General features: G+C 43.5%; 2 protein-coding genes and 1 long non-coding RNA gene across 4 annotated transcripts; 2 read left to right on the top strand and 1 right to left on the bottom strand.

Annotated features, from left to right (window-relative positions):
- Positions 1-1,283: 1,283 nt before the first annotated feature.
- Positions 1,284-13,305, bottom strand: CDC20B (cell division cycle 20B). Of its 2 annotated transcripts, none has more exons than XM_028748958.2 (4): positions 13,030-13,305; positions 12,083-12,154; positions 7,737-7,808; positions 1,284-1,656 (listed from the first exon to the last, which is right to left on the bottom strand). In XM_028748958.2, exons 1-4 carry the CDS (start codon positions 13,090-13,092, stop codon positions 1,411-1,413), a joined length of 453 nt encoding a protein of 150 aa, XP_028604791.2. In that variant the 5' UTR covers positions 13,093-13,305; the 3' UTR covers positions 1,284-1,410. The 2 variants fall into 2 exon arrangements, with proteins under 2 accessions (XP_028604791.2, XP_028604792.2); XM_028748959.2 differs by having other exon boundaries at positions 13,041-13,130.
- Positions 3,518-7,995, top strand: GPX8 (glutathione peroxidase 8 (putative)). Its single transcript, XM_028749060.2, has 3 exons — positions 3,518-3,774; positions 4,851-5,112; positions 6,091-7,995. Exons 1-3 carry the CDS (start codon positions 3,562-3,564, stop codon positions 6,252-6,254), a joined length of 639 nt encoding a protein of 212 aa, XP_028604893.1. The 5' UTR covers positions 3,518-3,561; the 3' UTR covers positions 6,255-7,995.
- A 3,161-nt stretch (positions 13,306-16,466) lies between the features above and the next one.
- Positions 16,467-22,715, top strand: LOC144329224 (uncharacterized). Its single transcript, XR_013394705.1, has 2 exons — positions 16,467-17,588; positions 19,713-22,715. It is a non-coding gene; the product is annotated as an uncharacterized LOC144329224 (long non-coding RNA).
- Positions 22,716-23,145: the final 430 nt, after the last annotated feature.

Raw genomic sequence — 23,145 nt, 5'->3', positions numbered from 1 at the left:
GCTGGAATGTAGCCTACAGTAAGAGCCACATCTATTGTTCCAAGCACTTTTTTTGCATCTGGTCCCAGGTGACTGCTGGCAGGTTGCCCACAGCAAGATGCAGCCCCGAGGCTGAGAAAGGCTCCCCAGCCCCTTTCTGTGGTGATTTCCAGCTCATACGCAAATCACAGTTCCACCCACATTTCTCATGGCGCTTGGCTTTCAGTGGCTTTGTGGTTCATCTTGAATACAGACTCTTCAGAAACCCACCCAGCCCACCTTTGGCAAATGACAGTTTAGCTTGTTCCAGCTATGACAGTGCACATAAGTGCAAAGGACTTGCTTCCTGGCACAGATTAACTGGAGAAGTACGGTACTTCTAATTGTGTTTTAAGGATGTTTGTGTCAAGTTTCAGGAAACTGTCAGGAGGTGAAGACGCAGGTTTTCAGGAACCTGGTCTTTAAATGTCACCTTGAGACATGTGGAAGGTTGTTGTTGTTGTTAGACTAGTAATAATATTAATCAGGATGTGCCAAGCTGGTTGAGCTCTATTTGTTCAGTTACACCAAAACAATGTTAGGCTTTAATCACCTGTTTTGTTCACTGTCAGCTGTAGTTACATTGTTGAACAGTTTCCCCATGTTACCAGACTCAGCTTACAGAGACAGAAAGCAGAGATCTGTCCTTTTTTGTGCATTGTTTGATCCATAAATTGTTATTTATTTTCCTACAATTTAGCAAATTCAATTTAGTTTCAATGCAACATTCCCTTAACATTTTGACTTCCCATCCTTACTTCCATGACATTTCTGTTCAAATCCTTTATCTACCGCCTTAAATGTAATACTTATTTCTATAACATATATCCTACATTACATTCCTTTATCATTCTCATTCCTTTGCTTATATTTGCAGTCCTGCCTGCAATTTCATTTGACTATAGCATTTTCTCAGAGTCTGAAAAGGATCTCCACTCTTTCACAAACATTTCACCTTTTTGGGTCTCTTATTTTTGCCGTCAGTTTCGCCATCACCATACAGTCCAATAGTTTTAAAGTCCATTCCTCTTTTGTTGGAACCTCTTCTTCTTTCCATTTCTACACTTACGGAATTCTGCCTGCTGTGGTAGCATACATAAACAACTTTTTGGGACCTCCGCCCTGTATTATTCCCAAAAGAAATGTGCCAGACTTTTGGGGATCATAATTTTAAACATATTCTTCTATTCATTATGTATCATTTCCCAAAAGCCTGTTGCTTTTCTACAAGTCCACCACATATGAAAAAATGATCCTTCAGACTGTTTGCCTTTCCAGCATTTACTTGATATAGTCTTCTACATCTTGGCTAGTTTATTAGGTGTTAAAATACCACCTGTATATCATGTTCAAGTTTTTTGCATTTATTAATCTGGAGTTATGGAGTAATGACTAGAATAACCCCTTTACTTTGAGGGAATCACCCATCTCTGTACACTGACTTGGAACTATCATGATTTTCATCAGATCAGGCCCATCATCTGAGGTAGCAGGACTCTCTGCAAAACTTTGCTCCACTTGGTTTCTGCTGCGTGACTGCTGCCACCTTGTGGAAATTGGGCTACTAGCAACTGGAGAAGATGCCAGTTTCTTCACAAGGGAACTTTTAAAATGTGAATAGGAAGTCTTGCCTGGAGTCTGTTTAAAACAAAAAGCAGTAAAGTGATAACAATGGTGATACATAATAGTTTATAAAGTTGCTTATATTTATTAAACACACTATAAATTAATGGATTAGGTTTTGTGCAGTCAAATATTGTTTCAACACTTATTGTTGTTGCTATTATTATTATTTATAGATTGCTTCCAGAGTAAGTCTGCACTTACCTGGAAATAAGACCAATTTAACTCAGAGGGATTTACTAGCCTGGTATAGAAATTGTGCTGTGAGTTAGCGGCATTTAGGTATCAGTGAAATAAATGTGTAAAGCCTGACAGGATAAAAGCCCTATTTGTCCCAGTGGGAATTAAGTGCAACTAACATTGGTTGCAATCCTGTATCTACTAACCTGGGGATAAGCCTCTTTGAACTTGATGGGACTTACTTCTGAGTAGACATGCCTGTGCTTGTTTGTTTGGTGTTTTTTTCCCATAAATTTTTTATTAATTTTCAAATATTTATACAGTTTTCCAAAATACAACAAATTACTTCTTATTTGTTTTTGAACTTCCCTCAGCGTCTCTGACAATCATCCATATTCATAACTGTAATTACACAATCCTCCTTTCGTGTTGCCATTACACTTCCCTTCTCCCACTATTTACTACTGACAATACTTCTCCGTTTTTACAGTGCCTCTTGAAATCCCGCTAGCGTTGTGTTCACACCACATATGTTTTTCAGATAGTCTACAAACTTTCCCCAGTCTTCGATGAACTTTTGGTCTTTGGTATATCTAATTTTCCCAGTTAATTTATCCAATTCCGCATAGTCTGTCAATTTCAGTCTCCATTCCTCTATCGTCGGTATTTCCTCTTGTTTCCATTTCTGGGCAATCAAGATTCTGGCCGCCGTTACCGCATATTGAAAGAGTTTACAGTCTTTTCTTCTTATATCCTTTCCTACAATCCCTAAGAGAAAAGCCTCCGGTCTTTTTACAAAAGTATATCTTAACATCTTTTTCATTTCGTTATATATCATTTCCCAAAAGCTTTTCACTTTCTTGCATTCCCACCACATATGAAAAAATGTCCCTTCTTTATCTTTGCATTTCCAACATTTGTTACACATCTTATACATCTTTGCTAACTTTACTGGTGTAATATACCATCTATAGAACATTTTCATAACATTTTCTTTCAATAACGTGCATGCAGTGAATTTTATATTCTCTTTCCACAATTTTTCCCATTCCTCAAATTGAATGTTATACCCAAAATCTTTTGCCCATTGTATCATTACCGTTTTAACCTCTTCATCTTTCGTATGCCATTCCAACAATACCTTATACATTTTTGACAGTGTTTTATATTCATTATTTATTATATCCCTTTGAAAATTTGATTCTTTTTCTACATATCCCTTTTCCTTCAAATCTTTTTTAAACATTTCATTTACTTGAAGATAGTGCAGCCAATCATATACCTGTTCTTTAACTTGTTCTGTGCTTGTTTGTTTACCCTGGATCCAACCTACTCTTTCTAACTGTTCATGGTCCTTTACATACATTCTCGTTAACATTAACAAAGCGATGTCTGAGAATCAGATTATGCCCACTAGTTCATTTGTGGGGGAGAAGGAAAGCGAGAAGAAAATATGGTTTGTTGCCAAATTGTAAAACAGAAGGCATTGCATTTAAATGGAAAAAGGGATCTAAAATGCTGACTTGCTGTCAATAAATTTCTTCTAAATATAAAGAATAGACCAGTTTCTAGACCCCGCAGCCTAGAACTTTAGGCAAAGTCTGGGCTGCGGGGGGGGGGGGGCACAGCCTGCCTTCTGGCTCCCTCTTCCACCTCCCTTTCCAAGCTGCTGTGAGTTTTGTGTTTCAGCTCCTCCTTCACATTCCAGGCCTGCTGAGACTTCCCCCAAAATCCTCCAAAATGGAGCCGCCTCTGCCTCTGCCTCTGACAGCGTGTTCTTTGAAAAGCTCGAGGCTGAAAACCAGGGTTTTAATCATTTTCTTCTCTATGGTTTTGTTCACAGCCATACTTGGCCTGCTGCAACTTAAGTACTTAAAGCCCAAAGACTTTTATTCCTTTGAAGTGATGGATCCGAAAGGCAGGACCGTTTCGTTGGAGAAATACAGAGGCAAAGTAAGTGACACGTATTTTGTTTCTGAAATTTTTGCATGGAGCGATTGTCTTCTCCGTGCATAATAATGACATTTTACGTCCTTTGAGATGCAGGCTGGTTGTAAAAAACAACAACACTGTGAATGTAGATTTATTTTAGCAGTTAGAAGAATACTGCAAGTGGGAATCCAAGTCTCCTGAGTACAAGAAACAGTTCATAATATTTGCTGGTGTAAATGGAGACGTTCTAACTTCCAACAAAGTAGTTTCAGCAACGGCAGGGTTTCTCCTAATATCAGATGCAATGAACATCTAGCACACAGAACGGGATCTGTTAGACTTGAATTCCCATTAGCCCCAGCCCGCACGGCCAACGTTCAGGGCAAATGGAAGCTGTAGTTCAACACCTGTTGAACTACAGGTTCCCCGTTCCTGATCTAGCATCTACGGGGGGGGGGGGGGGGGCTGGTGTCTTCCTGTGCTGCTTGTGAGCCTTCCAGAGTCATCTGGTTGTTGTCAACAGAGGGTCTGATCCAGCTGGCCTCTTGGTCTGCTCTAACAGGCCTGTTCTTTTGTAAGTCATCAAAATGATTCTCTTGTTTTATTACAGAAGCTGCAAACGTCTGCAGAATCCAATGGCTAACTATTGTGAAATGCAAACAATTGATGAGTTTGATTCTTGGACTTTTTAATAGTCCCATTTCTTTCTTTAAAAAAATGCATCTGTTACTGTTAACAATTGGATTTTGTAAACATTAGGAATAATCTAGCCAATGCATTTCGGTGAATTGAAGTCTTGCTGATGGTTTACATAATCCCTGCAGTTTCTCCAGAGTGGGGGAGAACAGTCCTAAGCAGTAATCACTGGTACTAATATTTTCCTTCCTGCAATTGAAGAAGTTTACTTTGTGGCAGCCAGTAGCTAAAACAATGCTGAATAAATGGATGGCTGTTTTTCTGCAATTGAAGCTAAGCTGAACATGTATACTTTTCCTACATTTAAATAACTGAGATGGTCAGAATGTGAAGCCATTTTGTTAACCTCGGCATAAGCAGTCTCTCTCTTTCTCACTGCCCTGTTTTCTGTCTCCCTGAAGGCGTCTCTGGTTGTTAACGTGGCTAGTTACTGCCAGCACACAGAAAAAAATTACATCATGCTGCAGGAACTGCACAGGGAGTTTGGACCATACCACTTCACAGTACTAGCCTTCCCCTGTAATCAGTATGGAGAAATGGAGCCAGACACAAGCCGGCGGATTGAATATCTTGCAAAATCAAATTACAGAGTAACTTTCCCCATTTTCAAGAAAATAAAGATTCTAGGAAGTGAAGCATCGCCAGCATTTCAATTTCTAATAGGTAAGCATGTACAGCGTTACCTCTAGGGGGAAAGTGGACAGGAAAACATACAAAATGTGGTACTGGACACAGAACCCAGCTTCCCAAGAATCTTGTTTTTTTAAAACCACCACCAAGATTCTAGGCCTTAAGATGAAATCCTAACCCCACTGAATTGAGCAAAGGGGAGAGATGAGCAGAGATGTGGAAATAATAATAATAATAATAATAATAATAATAATAATAATAATAATAATAATTTATTATTTATACCCCGCCCATCTGGCTGGGCCTCCCCAGCCACTCTGGGCGGCTTCCATAAAAACCACAAATACAGTAAAATATCACACGTTAAAAACTTTGACATCTGATGGGAGGGCGTTCCACAGGGCGGGCGCCACTACCGAGAAGGCCCTCTGCCTGGTTCCCTGTAGCTTTGCTTCTCGCAATGAGGGAACCGCCAGAAGGCCCTCGGCGCTGGACCTCAGCATCCGGGCAGAATGATGGGGGTGGAAAGGCAGCTATGGACTGTGTGTTGATCAGCAATAATGATTAACTCCAGGAGCCTAGTTTCATATTACTGTAATTCATTAGGAGGAAGAATCTGGCGGTCCAGAGAATCAGTGGGAGCTAAGCACATCATTCCTATCGATCTCAGTGGCACTTTGATGCATCTTTTGGAGGCAGTACGCTTCAGAATACCAGTTTCTGAAAACGGCAGTGGTGGGCCGCTGTGAGAACAGGATGCTGGACTAAGATGGACCACTGGCCTGAGCCAGCAGCTGGGTCTTCTGTCATCTGTCAGGGATTCTTTAGCTGTGATTCCTGCATTGCAAGGGGTTGTGCTAGATGACCCTTGGAGCCCAACCCTACAGTTCTAGGATTCTAACATTCTTCTGTTCTTATAAGGGGGTTTTGCTTTTGTTTTGTTTTTTTAAAAAATCTGAATGGTGCCCCTTTCTGCTTGCAATACAAACTAATCTTGTCTTGTTCTTGCAGATTCCTCCAAAGCTATGCCTCGGTGGAATTTCTGGAAGTATCTCATCAACCCAGATGGGAAAGTCGTGAAGTTCTGGGGACCCGAAGAGCCCATAGAAAGCATCAAGCCAGATATAGCTGCTCTGGTTAGGCAGATCATTTTGAAAAGAAGAGAAGACCTCTGACAAAGCTGGTGTGCCTTTTGGATTCCACAGGGCAACATCTCTCCTCGGCCCTTAGTACATTCCTGCTTATTAATGGTAAAAGCTGGACAAGCAGTGGTTTTTCTTACTGGATAAAATTTTGGTAGCCTTTCGACAGAAAACTCTTCTGTTTAAGGAGCAGCTCTTAAACCACATGAGCAAAGAGAAGGATCGGTATGCTGTGCACTTCACCCAGCTGAGCACTGGATCTGGCCCATGGTCATGGATAATGGGAATTGTAGTCCCATCTGGAGGACCACAGGTTCTCTACCCCTGTCCTAGATGAATCAAAATAAGGTATTCTTTCTTTCCCAGCAGGTTACTGAAAACACCGTTTGCCAAATAACTGAAGTAACACTATTTAACCCAATAATGAAAGTACAGCGTGAGAAATTGTCCCGCCATTGAATCATTCTGTTTAAAGCTGATAAAATATAGCATTTTATCAACAACGGCAGGAAATGCATGCTCCATTGAGGGTGGGGTGAGGTGGAGCGGGGGGAATAACAAAATGTAAATAGTTTTTATGAAGAAGTTTTATTTTTAAAAAAGAGATAGAATAAGCCAAGTCTCTGCTGGGGTGTTCTCTTCTATTCACTGGTTTGCAAAATAATTTTCTATTGCACGATTGAGTAAACTGGAGCATTAAGGGGGGGAAGAGGGAAATTATAATTTTCCTACATACTAATAGCAAATTCAGTCTTGTGAGTGTGGACACTTGGGAAACCAAAGCACCACTATCCACATACAAGAGGGAGGTATCAGCAGGCTTGGAAGAACTCCAGAGTTTACAGAAATGATTGCCCAAATAGTTTTTGCGGGGGGGGGGGAGGTTTCTAGCTGGGGAGACTCCTGAGAACCAGACTGATAGGCCTGAAGGACCAGATTTGACCCAGGTTCCCCATCACTGCTGTAGTACGACCAAGAAACAGAATTATGGAATGTGATCCTAAAAGAAGGGGGGGGGGCTTCCGGTGAAAAGAGGGGTGGGGCACCCGTCAGTGTTTAGCTTTGCAAAAATTCCATCTTATATTCTTCTGGGGGCCACATGGACAGGAACTAGTTTGGTGGTCAATATTTGGGGGCCCCAAGTGACGAGAGCAGGTTCAGATTCTACTGCAGTAGTCACTCCAAAAGGGAACCTTTACTAGATCCTATACAAATGAATGGATACCCTTTACAGGTCCAGTGTTGCCATGATGTCAAAAGCTTCCTTAACACAGTCCCTTGCTGACAGATACCCTGCATGCGCTCTCCTCCACATCCCATGGTCATGGCAGGCCATTCATAAATACCAGTGCAAGAGCATAGCAAGTTTAACCATTAGTAAGTTCTCCTCTTCATACTACCAAAAAACACACACCCTAAAATGTGTAATAATTGTTTCTCTACTTTATTTTGCATGGAGAATGGTAGGTTACCAATACAGTTCATATTGGGAGTCCCATACAAAAGAATCCGTACCTCAGTTATTGGGAAATATTGATCATCCGCCTGTGAAGTTTGTCTCCTGTGCTGCTTGGTGTCAGTGATGTCCTGTATAGATAAGGATTATTTGGGCTTTTGGTAAACTCAGCAGTTCAAACATTTCACCTCATGTTGTTAGAACAGATGAAGTTAGCAATTGCTCAATATCACATCCTAATACAGTGGTACCTCAGGTTACAGATGCTTCAGGTTACAGACGCTTCAGGTTACAGACTCCACTAACCCAGAAATAGTATCTCAGGTTAAGAACTTTACCTCAGGATGAGAACAGAAATCGCGCAGCGGCAACGGGAGGCCCCATTAGCTAAAATGTTACCTCAGGTTAAGAACAGACCTCCAGAACGAATTAAGTTCTTAACCTGAGGTACCACTGTACCCTGCTTGCTGAAATAGTCTATTCAGAGGGGGACACATATGACAAACCCCCTCACAAACCTCAGCATGATGAAAGAAGGTGTGGAGGTGGCTATGGAATTGCCACACTCCCCTGATGTCCCCATGTTCAAGCTAGATCAGAAGGGGTTATGTTGATGTACCGATGTACATGTCTAAAGCTCTTCCCAAGTTGAGGAAGAATCCTGACTGGCAATAGGGGAGGAGGTCCTCCTTGTATGGTATTCATACATTGGTACGTGAGCAGAACTCCTTCTGAAGTAGCTTGAGCTTGCAGATATCAAGTGGGAATGTTTTTATTTATTTATTGAATTGATATCCCACCTTCCTCCCAGAAGGAGCCCAGAGTGGCAAACAGAGGCACAATTTAAAAGCAAAGCAGAAATGTTCTAAAACAGTTAACGCATTATTAATAATAATAATAAAATCTAAAAGCAGCTACAGTTTAGAACATTCTAAAAGCATTTAAAAATATTCCTCCATCCAATGATCTTGGGGTTGCCAAGAACAGTAGTGTTCCTCAGCCACCAGATACCTGGGTAAACAGGGATTCCCCCTGAAAGTTAATAACGATGGAGACAAGAACACTACACAACACCTCACTGTGCAGAGTTGTATAGTGGGGTTGGCTCACACATTGAAAGACTGTGTGGAGAAGATTGTGTGAACTTTGGTGTTTAAACATGAGGCTCAAATGTGCACTGAATCTCTCTTGCATATTTTGTACATGTGTGAAGGGTAATGCAGACTAGATTGCGGAACAAAGAATGAATGTAACCATTGCTGGTTGTAAATACTCCCATTACAGACTGAGAACAATTTGCACGTGCAGAAGAAGCAGAATTTCAGAACGGCAGTGACTTCTTATGTAATAGACACTTGAACACCCCAGTGATATGGGTCCTCCAGAAGTCTTCAGCATACAGTCTGACTAAAAGTTTCCCCTTTGGATATTACATTGTAGAATCGGACATCTCGCCATTCAGATGCTTCTGAAGGCCACTTTTCTGAAATCCCTTGATCCTTATAAACATCCTTGGCATTGAGGAGAGACAGTCTTAAGTCTGCCTAATCTACCAAAGATGTGACTTATCTTTGTGCCAGAGGATCTCAGGGGCTAGATCCCCATCTCCTGCGTTGGGACTCCCAAAGCCACAGCGCATAGATGGAAAACTTTTTTCCCAATTTGAAGACCACATTGCCTTTTGGGGGATGCATGCCAGTAGGTGGAGCAGCCGGTGTGCCTCTTAATCTTTGTAAAGGTAAAGGTAAAGGGACCCCTGACCATTAGGTCCAGTCGTGACCGACTCATCTTGCTTTATTGGCCGAGGGAGCCGGCGTACAGCTTCCGGATCATGTGGCCAGCATGACTAAGCCACTTCTGGCGAACCAGAGCACTGCACGGAAACGCCGTTTACCTTCCCGCCAGAGTGGTACCTATTTATCTACTTGCACTTTGACGTGCTTTTGAACTGCTAGGTGGGCAGGAGCGGGGACCGAGCAACGGGAGCTCACCCCGTCGCGGGGATTCGAACCGCCAACCTTCTGATCGGCAGGTCCTAGGCTCTGTGGTTTAACCCACAGCGCCACCTGCGACCCTCTTAATCTTTGTACAGTAGGCTATATTCCAGCCATGCAAAAGCCAGAGGTTTCTGCATACAATTCACCCATGCAAGCAAGAGGCATAATTGCAATTCAAGGACACATTCCAGCTGGTCCAAAACACTCAAGGACGTCACAGAGCAGGACCAGTAAAGGGTGGGGCCTGGGGAGGGGGCACTGCCTTAGAGGAGCTGAGAGACCTGGAGAGCGACATTTGGCCCCCAAGCTTGAAGTTCCCCACCCCAACCATCGCTGTTATTTCTACTGTTACTCCTTTCTTCCCTTTCACCATATGGTAATATATTCACTTCAGCAGACAAGCTAGTCTGGAAGAGATGAGTTAAACAACTGGCCAGAGTTGGAAAGAGCAGAGAACAAATTCATAAAAGCCAACAGTTTGATCAGAAACAGGCTATCTTATTGCAAGTTTTCATAACGCCGCAGGCACTGGTGGGTTTCCGCAGCAGTGGCTGTTAACGATACTCTTCCATCAGAGACAAATGGAAAGCATTTAGCCTATGACGCATGGTCATGCAATGATATGGAAGTGTATTTAGTTGCTGGAATAGGTACAACAGCTAACTAATAGTACACTGCCAAGCCATCACACACAAACACACAGAGAGAGGTCAAACGGAATCAAATGGATATGCCAGGGTGAGAGATGCTACACGAAACGACATCTCTTGTTAAAATAAACAGCTGTTCAGAAACAGTGCACGCTTTTAGACCAGACTTTGTAAACCTGGTGACTTCCAGCTGTTTCGGGCTGCAACTCCCATCACCCCTAGCCAGCACAGAGGCTGGAGCTGATGGAAGTTGTAGTTTGAAACAGCTTAGAGGGCACCAGGTTGGCAATGGCTGCTTCCAAGATCCTTTTTATGGCTGCCCAGTGCAGATGTAAAACAAAATGGGATAATGAAAGGAATATTGTAGGGGGCATCAATATTAGGTGTCCAGTGCCCTGCTTATATGGAAATTGATTTACTTTTAATGCAGCCATTGATATTGGGTAAGTTCATTAAGATTAGATATATCCTAGTTCCCAGAACCTCCCAAGCACTTCAAGGTGACCAGACCCATCCATAAAAATCACTTTATTCCTTTATTTTACTGTCACTCTGAACAACCACGCCTGAAGAAGATTGTTGTGACGTTCAGAACTCTGCAAAGCAGCTAACAAGCGTGCTCAAATAATGCCAGAACATTTTCGAAGATCTTACTATACAAACCCCTGCAGTTGTCCGATGATCACAATATGTGCCGTAGGCTGGCAGCTGAATGTCAGCTGGTGCCTTTCAGATATTCATCCAGCTAACAATACACTGCCATTCCACCACACACACACAGAGACAGCTTCACAGCAGGGTCACTCCGACAACAGGGAAGCTGGGCAGAGGTGCAACGGGCACCCTCGTTGTATAGCTTTCTTCATATGCAGGCGACACACCTCTTTGCCCCAGCCTTTCAACTATATACGTCTGTGTATGTATATAGATGGATTAGAACCCCCCATTTTCTTCTGAATCCTTTTAACTGATTTTACTACCTTTATATCGTTGCTACCAGCCTTAGGACCCTATGATAAAGAGTGGGCAAGACATCCAAAATATAAAAATAAAAAGCCACCCTGTTGTCAAGGTGGTTAAAGAATGGTTTAGTGATTCTGACTGCAGAGCCAAGGCAATAAATCTGGAATTTTAAAGCACCTATTTTAAAGCTGGGCATCCCAGTAGTGTTCGCAAGGGGGCGCACTCCCATTACATTTGCGGTGTTTGGGAATGCAACAGTATGGAGTGCAACCAGCAGCTGTAAAACAACAGGTATCCAAAACAGCCAGCTAGTACTGCACTGCCAAAGCGGTACATTCCTGTGTTCACGTTAAGCGTCTGCTCCTTCTCACTTACAACGCAGAATTGCTTCTACCAGTGCTTTTTCCCCCTAAAAGAATGTGTAGGGGTTCTCTCATTTTGACTCAAGAAAATCACCACTTTATAGTTCAAATCGGGGAAAATAAATACAGTAAATGGACAAAAGTACCAAGATTCACAAAATGTTTAGGGGTGTGCGTACCCCTGCGTCCCCCCAGAAAAAAACACTGCTTCTACCAGCAAACATTCCCAACAGTAAATAGCCACAACCAACATTTATACACTGTTAACACATTCATCTGTTTTGGCTCCTAGAACATCCATGTAAGCTTATACTGGAGGAAAGAACTACTACACAATGCCTATCACTTCCCATACTCTCTTCCGGAGGACACAAAAGTGTTGCAGACAATCAAAAGCTTGCAGAGTCAGTTCTGCAGTTTTATAAACACTCACCTTAGCCAGAATCTGCAAACTTAGGTTTCTGGTCTGTTGGAGGTTTGTCCCCAGAGTTCTCATTATTTTCTCCTAGAAAGCAAACGTACAGAGATGTTACAATAACGCAGTTCAACCTTTAGGTATCAGGTCTGAACCATGAAGACGTCAGTTCACATTCTTAGTGACTTGTAACAAACCATATGCTGTGTTTGCCCAGGCCTAGTGACCTTTCACATACACCCTCCCTTCCATCTCATGGTGCAGAGGACAGCATTTCTGTATAGGGTTTTGTAAAAAAAAAAAAAAAAACTACCCATCCTAACTAATCTGGAAGCACGTCTTGATTGGGAAAGAGAATGAACTGTGTGGCTGTGTAGCCTTCTGTAACTTGCAATTTATTGTATTAGAATTAGATGGTCCTTATTTTTAAGGAACGCCCGATACACCCTAACAGACCCATCATCATCATCATCATCATCATCATCATAATTAGAGGCACCGACCTTTATTTTCCCCAGTCTTGGCCTCCAGAGGTTTTCTAACACAGTGATCTAATGTGTGATTGCTCAGAAGTCAGTCCCACTATAGTTTTTCCCTAACATCATGAGCCAATGTGGGTGTATTCGGAAATGAGTCCCACCATATTAAACAAGAGATTTCTCCCAGGTCTTATGTGCATAAGATTGCACCCTTAATAGTTGAAGTTTTAATTAAGGCTGAAATCCTAACTTCATTGGGGGGGTGGGGGTGGAGCTCCACTGAATTCAAATAAGACTTACTTCTGAGAAGACACGGGTAGGATTGCAAAGCTGGCCAGTGCTTAATGCACTGAGCACTCAGATCACTCTACTGAGTGTTGAAATTAAAATTTTGCAGGATATAAATGTAAAAAAAAAAAGTAAAGAAAAGATAGCAACAAAAAAAGTGATGGGGGGGCGGAGAGAGACTGAAGGACGTAGATTTACCCACAACACACTTTCATCCGTCTTGACCTTCCGGGCTGCGAATCTTTCTAACTTCCACTCCATCTCTGAAGAGGGGCTTGCTGGCTTCTTACTTGCTGGAGCTGAACAATCGCTTCTCTTTCCTGATCCGCCCCCACTAGATGGAATCCTCTCCCCCCCCCCCCCCAGGCTAGAGGAATGAATGTTTCCAAACAACTAGAGGAGATTCTGATCTTGCCTGCTGCTTCTCAAGAGGCTCTCCTGAGGTTGCCTTATTCTCCCCCTCCTCCAGTCTATGCCCACCTGCTGCTTGTCTCCGCAGAGAACCCCCTTTCTGCGTTACCCTATTCCCAGTCTCCACTGAGGTCTCTCCTCGGTTGGAACCATTTAAAGAGACAGAACAAGCGGCAAGTAGAGCGGGAATCCCTTGCCCCGACTCCTGATTGGCTGAACCGGTGTTCTGACGCAAGGAGGTTCCCTTCGTTGGAACGCGGCGGCGCGCAACGTTCGCACAAACGGCGCGGCCCCCGCCTCCTCCACTTTCCCTTCAGTCTTTTCTTCCGATCCCGGGCAAAGCCCCGCTTCTGCTGCACGAAGCGGAAACTCCTCCATTGTTTGCCGCGGGGCAGCGCGGGTAGAGCAGGTAACAGCAGCGCCAAAGAGCGCGGCGGCGGGCAAAGAAGCGCGGAAGGGCCTGGCTCGCCCCCTTCCCCAACCGATCTCCTGGGAGAAGATCCTTTCCAGGCTGTAGTCCCCGGGAGGTGGCTGGTGTAACTTGAGACGCGATCCTAACAAGCCCCCACCGCGGCTGATGGGGGGGAGGCGTTGTCTGGAAAGGGCAGCAAATTATTAGTTCTTACCCCCCCCCCCGAGATTTTTAGTGAACGTGATAATAAACATACCAGGACTGAACTTAAAAACATGAACACACAACCGGAACACCAAAGAGAGACACAGGCTGAGTTGTGCAAGGGACAGCACTGAGACTTTGGGCCTCTCTAGTCTGGTGTTTTATTGTGGGTGTAGCCTGCAATGTGTTCTTAAAGCAGAAATGGTGCATTAAATCTTTTATTTTATTGCATTTCTATACCACATTTTCCTACCAAGGAGCTCAAGGGGGTTCCATCGTTTTCCTCCTTCCCATTTTGTCCTCGCAACAACCCTGTGAGGTAGGTCAGGCTGAGAGACTGTTACTGCCCCAAGGTCACCCAATGAGCTTTGTGGCTGAGTGGGGATTTGAACTCAGGTCTCCCAGATCCTAGTCCGACATTGTAACCACTGGTGGTGACACAGCCATAGCGGGGGTGGGGGCAGCAGCTGGGTGTTTTGCCCCTGGTAAAGCCTCGCAGCGGTTCTCAACCTGCGAGTCCCTAGATGTTGTCGGACTACAACTCCCATCATCCCTGAGCTCTGGCCTTGCTAGCTAGGGGTGATGGGAGTTGTAGTTCAACAACATCTAGGGACCCACAGGTTGAGAAAGGCTGCTCCAGAGGGACACCATTGAAATTCCCAGCCTGAATGTGTGTGTGTGTGTGTGTGTGTGTACATGCAAATGTGCATGAGGGGGTGCCAAAGTGGGTCTGTGACCTGGGTGAAATCAAGCCCAGTTTTGTCTCATTGATTTGTTCTGTGTTTGCTCTCTGGAGAAACAAAAATCAGTATAGGATTTCAGCAGGAAGTTACGGAATATACACTGATTGGAAATGAAGCAGAGTGACTGCCCCAGGCACAAGCAGTATTGAAAGTGTGATTGCATGTAACTCCCCCGATTGCCTCATGAGCCCAAATAAACATGATTGTGCAATAAATTGTGGGAGGGGCCTTAGAGGGGCCCTAAGGAAGAGGAAGGTGACAGGCAGTGCCAGCTCCTGGACTGGTTGTAAGAAAGCAGGCAGGTGGGGGGCTAGCTGGGGGGAGACTGAGGTTGGTGGTGCAGTGTTCAATTACCATTCACAAGGCTGGTTTCAGATTAAAAAAATTAGCAGGAGGACTGTGCGAATCAAGGGGATGACTGCAATCCCCCCCCCCAAGGGTGAGCTCCATATCAAACATTTAAAAATTTCCCATGTAGAAACCAGAAGTTGTACTCTAGTGGAATGTATGAAAAAGGGTATAAAGTAAAGCTGTGCAATAAAACCATGACAACAGAAACAGTATAATGAGAACGGTTGGAAGTTTTATGCAGAAATTTTTATTTGATAGACATGATTTTGTATCAATTTTTGGTTCTTTTTCTTTTTTGTCTCTTTAAATTTGTTCTTTTATGTCTTGATGTTTTCTCCTTTTTTGTATTTAACTTTTCTATACTTACCTTCGTTTTACGTTTGTACAGTGGTGCCCCGCAAGACGAATGCCTCGCAAGACGAAAAACTCGCTAGACGAAAGGGTTTTCCGTTTTTTGAGTCGTTCCGCAAGACGAATTCCCCTATGGGCTTGCTTCGCAAGACGAAACCTCTTGCGTGTTCTTGCGAGTTTGTTTCCTTTTTCTTAAAGCCGCTAAGCCGTTTATAGCCGCTAAGCCGCTAATAGCCGCTAAGCCGCTAATAGCCGTGCTTCGCAAGACGAAAAAACCGCAAGACGAAGAGACTCGCGGAACGGATTAATTTCGTCTTGCGAGGCACCACTGTATTTTAAACCAATAAAGACTTGCTTAAAAAAAGAAAAAGAAACGAGAAGTTGTTCCCTGATCCCTAGTTCTCTATGTGCAGGGGGTCTATACTCTGTATGCAGGAGCATTCAGTACTGTAAGAATCCACCCACTGTAGTCTGAGGTGGTATAATCCAAACATAAGGTACCCACCTCAATGAAAACTAGGCCCTTAGCCCACAGTCACATATGGGAAGAGAATTGCACTTGACTCCTCCCTTTTATTTTCAAGAATCATAAAAGTTCATGATGATGTATATGCTGTTCTCATGGGGCTCCTCCTGGCTGCTCTCCCAATCCAAATGGACTGATCGTATTTGCACCTGCTTAGCATCAGATGCTTCTACTGGGCCCTAAGAGTAGAAATGCCCAAGACAAGCTAGGAGACTGGGTCTACCCCAGGGTAGTGTGTACTGTAATGAGTGTACAAAGGTAGAATTTACGTTTGTTGCTCTAGCCACCTTTGCCTCTCTCCTCGCCCACCACTATTATGTGGACCTTAGAAGATTTTCCGGAAGGGACTGTGGCCCTCAATACCTAGTCTAAACATATGGGACGTGCACCTGATCCCAGTGCTACTTTCAGCTAAAAGCTGGAAAAAGGAATCCTGATGGCCCCTTCAGTCAAAAGCTGCTTGTTTCCAAACTGATGGGGAAATGTCAGTGGGTCTCATGGGGTTATCAGCAAACATCTTCCCAGAAACAATTTGTTTTTAACCCAAGACTCTGTGGTTTGCATTAATATACGTGTGTGTGTGTGTGTGTGTGTGTGTGTGTGTGTGTGTACACACACACACACACAGGCACGTAACTCACCCCAAGCCCTAGGAATATGGTAGGGAACAAGGACAGGGAAATTGACAAGGCACACCTGTAAACTCCTTATATGCTTATTATTTCAAATGTGGAAGGTTACCTTGATCACACTAGGGACCCTTCAGGTGCCACGGATTAGTCCATGATGAGTGACTCACCCTTTCTGACAAATAATGCTATAAAGACAATAATGGAAATGTCAGGATTCTTGCACTATGATGAAATATGCATTGCTTTGTCCTTTGTTTATTATGTGGGTAGTGTACAGTTGATTATGTCCTTAGGTTCTCGTTTCCGCGTTTTAAGTGCTTGACTTTTTGTAAGTGTTGTGGGACAACGAACTATAGGAATCTTAACCGGTTTTTGGAACAAAGTGGTGACAGTTTGAGGTTTGGGGGAACAGGGGAGTGTGGTTTTACACAGTGGCAGCTAAGAGACTGTACACAATAGAACTGGCCCTTGCTAACAGAGAACCACAAGGGTGGCTGCTCTTTACAATGTTATCCCTTTTTTTGCCAGGTGTGTCCAGGTGTGTAAAGAGTGACCTGAGGGCAAGCTGTGGCCGCTGTACATGCTCCTTTTCTGCCTTTGCCAATGGCAAACTCCATTTGCCCTTTCTTTTCCCAAGTGATAAGAAGAAAAGCTCTGACTGGATAGCAACTATTACCGGTACATTTTACTCACCAGAAACGTAGAGGGAATTCAGGGCAGAAGAAAGAAAGCCCTTCTTCATACAGCACATAGCTAAACCATTGAATTGGCTACCACAGAATGTAATGAAGGACACAGCAGCATTCTATGAACTACAGTACCCAGGATGCTTTATTGCAGGGGATGCAGCCTAGATTACCTCCAGTATAGTTTATGGCTGGTCCAGGAGAGCAAAACCACAAACCTGGGTTCAGATGACACACTAAGTGACTAAGCCAAACCATGGTTCGGTTCAGCTCAGCACAGCAGCAGAACGACTGGGGAACAGCAAAGCAGCCATGATCTCATCTCCCAAGAGCTCACATGTTCACACTGAACCATGGGTTGGTTTTACAGGACATGCAAACCAAGTCAACAGAGAAGCTCCTTCAAGGCCTTTCTGCCCACCCCAGTTTTCTGGGTCACAGGTATGATGACCAAACACGTTAGGCACAAGCACATGTATGCAGTCTCTGACAGCTGTTTCTTATAGTCATTAAGGAGGCTGTAATTTGGGGTGGGTAAGGGGATGTGTAACCCTTTTTCAACCCAATGCTTTTCCATTGTAGTTCCCCCTTCAACAGCCTGCCCTCCCCACAAGACTCAGGGCAGGTGTTTGAAAAAGTTAACTTTTATTTGGAACCCTGCAGTTTCTCTGCTCCACTCCTGAAACCAATTTTCACTACGAGAAACAGCTGTCTAGATTTTTCTTTACAGTATCTAATATGTAGTTTGGCATTGAGGCTGTGTACACATTACTAGTTTAAAACCTTGACAACATCATTCTTTTTCTCAGTTCAGATCAAAGCTGGTTTGGGGGGGGAAGCACATCAAAAAGCAGTATTTCATAAGAAACTGCAAGATAGATACAATTGTGGCTAACATCATGTGCACACCGCTTTCCCAGCCAGCAGTGGGAGTCCACTGGGTGCTGTGTAAACAGGAGTGTGCCTACCACCTGAGTCTCTAAGACAGGGGTCTGCAACCTGCGGCTCCAGAGCCGCGTGTGGCTCTTTTACACCTTTGCCGCGGCTCCGGGGCGGATACTAGCGAGGGGAGGAGGCGCATTGTGCCCCCGACACTCCCCACTGTGGCGGGCGCTGTACTGGCTGTGACATCGCATGGGGGCGGTGCGTGCGTTAGTCACGCACTGCCCCGACATCACCTTCCCGCCCGCTGTCAGATTGCGGCTCCGAAGATATATTTGTTTTAAATGTTGCAATGGCTTTGCGGCTCCCAGGTTTTTTTTCCTTCGGAAACGGGTCCAAGTGGCTCTTTTTGTCTTAAAGGTTGCAGACCCCTGCTCTAAGATATAACAGGAATTTTTGTCGTCTGGCTACAAACAACATGATTCTGGAACTGTGCTTGTAACACTGTTTGGCACTAGGTGGTGCTGATTCTTTGTGTTTGACAAGAGCACTAAATGAAAGGGAATTTGGTGTGAGACTCGTTCCCTCCCCAATCCAGCAAATTACAATATAGAAATTGTAACACACAGAAACACACCATTGCCATCCCTTAAAATGTATGCTGTGGATCTTTCCATGCTGGTTGCTGCTCTGTGGCCAGCACAGAAAATCAGCCTACTAGCCTCTTGAGACGTTAGTAAAAAAGCAAACTTAGGTTAGTCGCTTTTGTGTGCTTATTTAAAGGGAGCCTCTTGGGCTTGCTGATCGGAAGGTCAGTTGCTTGAATCCCCATGACGGGGTGAGCTCCCGTTGCTCTGTCCCTGCTCCTGCCAACCTAGCAGTTCGAAAGCATGCCAGTGCAAGTAGATAAATAGGTACCACTGTGGCGGGAAGGTAAAAGGCATTTCTGTGCACTCTGGCACTTGGCACGGTCCTCCATGCATCAGAAGCGGTTTAGTCATGCTGGCCACATGACCCGGAAAACTGTCTGTGGACCAACGCCGGCTCCCTCAGCCTGAAAGCGAGATGAGCACTGCAACCCCATAGTTGCCTTTGACTGGACTTAACCATCCAGGGGTCCTTTATCTTTACCTATGTCTATCTGTCTATCTATCTATTTATCTAGAGACGTCCAACCTTACCACCAAAAATGTTTATCCTGTGCAAGCCCAAAACCCATAAACTACCTGTATGGTTTCTCCCTGAACTGACCCAGCAGCAAACCAGCAAGATATGCTGGAGGTTGTCTGCACAGAGTTCCCTGATCACATCAGCACAGTTTTTCCCATGGAAGTAACTGATGAGTTTACAGCTTACGTGGCCAGCTGCCCAGACATGTGCTGAGCCTGGAACTCTTCTCCCCCCCCCCCCTATATTGTGCTATTTTAAGAAACATCTTAAGTACCTATGTTACATTAAGTAGGTGCAAACAGATGTGGGAAAGGGACACTGCTTCACCAGATAACTTATCTGGAGAAGGAATGGTAAATGAACAGTCCACTGTTACAAATGCTTTGGTTTGTACCCATGGCAAATAACAGCAGCAGCAATAATAATAATAATAAATTGCAGGTGTTCAGCTTCTGGTCCATGCTAGCATTGGCCAAATCTTTACCACATTTGCATCCTGCCATTCCTTCACAGAGCTCAGGACTGCATGTATCTGCTGCCTTGCAGGATATCTTCAAGAGAAGAAAGGGCTAAGGAGTAAACGCTACACAAATCCAGAGTGGAGTCTGTAAGACGGTTGGATGGCACCTTGTACGCCTCCTTCTGGAAACTCCAGCAGCCAAGCTGCTACCAGATGTATTGCTCTGCTTTCCTTTGGACCACATCAACAAGGTCTTGTCATCTGGGCAGGCCAGGCCTCCATGAACACTGCCCAGGCCTATGCCCCGGAGAGGTCATTCTGCTGCTGGTGCAGCAGCAAAAACAACACGGGAGGCATCAATTTCAAGTTACCAGTCTCTGCAACCACAGCAGACGCTGTGATTCTCCAGCGGTTTGACTTCACCACCCCCACCCAGTCGTGCTCCATTTTCTCTCGAGGCAGATGGATGCTAACTACTAGCCTAAAGGAAACAAGCAAATGGGAGTATCTGCAAAGGGTCTGGAAACTAAACCATATGAGGAGCACTTGAAGGAGCTGGATATGTTTAGCCTGGAAAAGAGGAGACTGAGGATATATGATAGCCATCTTCAAATATCTTAAGGGCCGTCACATGGAAGAGGGAGCATGCTTGTTTTCTCCTGCTCTGGAGGGTGGGACTCGAACCAGTGGCTTCAAGTTAGAAGGATATTCCAACTAAATGTTCATAAAATCTTTCTAACAATAAGAGCTGTTCGGCAATGGAACAGACTCCCACAAGAGGTTGTGGACTGTCCTTTCTTGGAGGTTTTTAAACAGAGGTTGGATTGCCATCTGTCATGGATGCTTCGGCTGAGATTCCTGCATTGCAGGGGGTTAGACTAGATGACTCTTAGGGTCCCTTCCTACTCTAAGATTCTATGAAAAGAGAGGCAGGAATGACTTCTGTGGTCATCTAGCCAATTGTATTTTTTTAATCCTTAATTTTGGGTGTTGCGAATAGCAGTGATGCGTACACATTGTTCCCCAAAGGAGCTTTTTAGCATTATTGAAGGAATACTTAACGCAGAACATCAAACTTTCTGTTCCTTATACTTGAATGTCCTTTGTTTCACATGCCAATGGGAGTGTGTTGTTCTTCAGCAAGTCTGTCAATATGCAAACAGAAACTTTGACTGCAGTTAACAAATTTTGTGCTTTTATGACAAGCTTGCCTCATTTCTTTTTAGAGCGTTCCAAGTTTCGACTTCTTATGGATTTGCTTTTCCCCCCTGCATTGCATTATTGAATTGTCATAGTGGTGCTGTTCTGATTTCATTCTACTGTAACAGGCTTTTGGTTTTCGCTCATTTAATTTATATATATCGTTAGCATTTATAAATCACATTTCTGCAAATGCACACAAGTTATCATTCAATGAAATTTATTCACACAATCCATACCCACCCATGGGAGCAGCTCTGTGCAAGCCAATTTGAACTCTCTATCTCCAATCCATTCTTTTTTACCCCAAAACTACTATTCATCATGAAACTCAATTCCATGCACTATTTTCAATAAACAAAATCTGGAATTTACCTCTCAGAATAGGGTGGGTGCTTTTTTGCATTGTCCAAAAGAGAGGATAATAGAATCCTATAATGTTAGAAGGATCCTTGGAGGTAATCTAGTATTTTAGTAGTACTGTAGCTGAACCAATGTAGGGTATATTGTGTTGACCAGAAAGACCAAAATTCAAATCCTCATTTAGCCATGAAGCTTAGTGGTTGGATCTTGGACTAATCACTATTTCTCACCCTAACATACCTCACAAGGTGGTTGTGGAAATAAAATAGGAAAATATGATATACATTCTCCTAAACAATGTAAACCATTTTCTAATACCAGGGGAGCCCCTACAAAGGCTTGAATTCCTGCTTGTAGTTCAGATTCTGTTTTCATTATTCCTCTGAATTTCTTCACTGGCCAGTTATGAATGGCCACCTGCAGATCATCTGGGGGACTTCTGTTTAGGTGATGAGCCAAGATCATTTCCTTGGAAGATAGCAACTGAGTTATCAGCATATTCATCCACATCAGTAGCCTTGGCTAACATTGATAGATGTCATTTAATTGTTTAGCTACTGAATCTAATAGGGACTTAAGGAGCTCAGACCTATTGCTGTCCTTTGTGCAGAATCCAGCTGGCCAACAATTAAGGCAAGAGCAGACTGTGCTCAGTTAAAAGTATATTTTAAAAAATGTTTCTATGCCTATTGGATCTTTTCCTGCTCTGTGCTATAATAGTATATATAATTGGGTGATAACCAACTTTCCAAAGCAGCTTGTCAAGATGTTTTAGATTATTACTATTTTCCAGAACTGAGTTCTGCTTTGACCTTGAATAAGTGTTGACTAAGGGATTGGCTCTCCTGGATAGAATCCAGAAAGGATCTGCAACTAATTAGAAACACCAGATTTCCCCCTTGGTATCCACTCTTCAGAACAGAGCATTTTAGAGCTAGTTATCTGACCAAACTCTCACCAGCTTCCTTAAGAAATGCTTTCATTGAGCTGCATTTCCAAGTGATGCTCATTGCAGTCTTGGATGGCAACTAAAACCAGGTCCTGTATGCAAACAGATTTTTATATTTGTGGTCAACCTCAAGTGGAAGACATCACGCATTATCTGTTAGCTTGCCCCTTCGATAGAAACCCAAGAGATTGCTTTCTGAAACCTTTGTTCACACAAGCAAGCAGGTGCACCTCAGCAGAAATGGTCCCGTTTCTTTTAAGTGACAATTATAGCTTTGTAGCACACAGAGTGCAATGGCTGCAAAAAAAATACAAGTTAAAAAGGAAAAAGGAGGAAGAAGGAGTTAGATAAAATCGCTATAAATTGTTGTGGTGTTTAAATTGAAATCAAGTTGGATTTGAGCTTGTTGTGACTCTGGCAAGCTCTGTCTTGTATCATGGATGTTGGTTCATTATTATGGATGTAATCTCTATAGTTTTATTGGTACTGTTGCTGTGGGTTTGTCATTGCCTTTGGATAGAACAATAAAGTTATATTGATTGACTCTCCTTAAAAACTCAGATCTGAGGTCAGATACAGACATGACAGACAGACAGACAGACAAACAAACAAACAAACAAACAAACAAGTGTATGAATAAGTGAGGATGCCCAAATCACAACTAAGCTTGGATTCTTATTAGCATGCAAACAGGACCCCAAATAGGTGTTCAGTTCAGTAGTTTGCATACAATAGCCTGAGCACTTACAACAGATTTATCAACTTACAACTTTCCACTCTGCCCATAACATTATGAATACGCATGTTTTATCACACTGTATTTTAATTGCATGTTATCATTTTATGCTTGTCAGCCACCCAGAGAACAATGCTATTTGGTAGACTTATATAAATAAACAACAATAGCGCCCCAGAGTGAATGATCTGGACAAATGTTTTGGAAGAATGGCAGGTGGTTTTCCATCTAATACATC

Source organism: Podarcis muralis, chromosome 11 (assembly GCF_964188315.1).
Source record: "Podarcis muralis chromosome 11, rPodMur119.hap1.1, whole genome shotgun sequence".
Classification (NCBI taxonomy): domain Eukaryota; kingdom Metazoa; phylum Chordata; class Lepidosauria; order Squamata; family Lacertidae; genus Podarcis; species Podarcis muralis.
This window is presented reverse-complemented; position numbering and strand designations above follow the sequence as displayed.

Coding starts and splice junctions, on each gene's coding strand:
- GPX8 (XM_028749060.2), top strand. CDS start 3,562: ATGGAGCCGCCTCTGCCTCTGCCTCTGACAGCGTGTTCTTTGAAAAGC. Junction 3,775..4,850: donor TGGAGAAATACAGAGGCAAA/GTAAGTGACACG, acceptor GTCTCCCTGAAG/GCGTCTCTGGTTGTTAACGT. Junction 5,113..6,090: donor AGCATTTCAATTTCTAATAG/GTAAGCATGTAC, acceptor TTGTTCTTGCAG/ATTCCTCCAAAGCTATGCCT.
- CDC20B (XM_028748958.2), bottom strand. CDS start 13,092: ATGGAGTGGAAGTTAGAAAGATTCGCAGCCCGGAAGGTCAAGACGGAT. Junction 7,809..12,082: donor GTTTGCAGATTCTGGCTAAG/GTGAGTGTTTAT, acceptor TTATCTATACAG/GACATCACTGACACCAAGCA. Junction 1,657..7,736: donor AATATTTCCCAATAACTGAG/GTACGGATTCTT, acceptor TGTTTTAAACAG/ACTCCAGGCAAGACTTCCTA.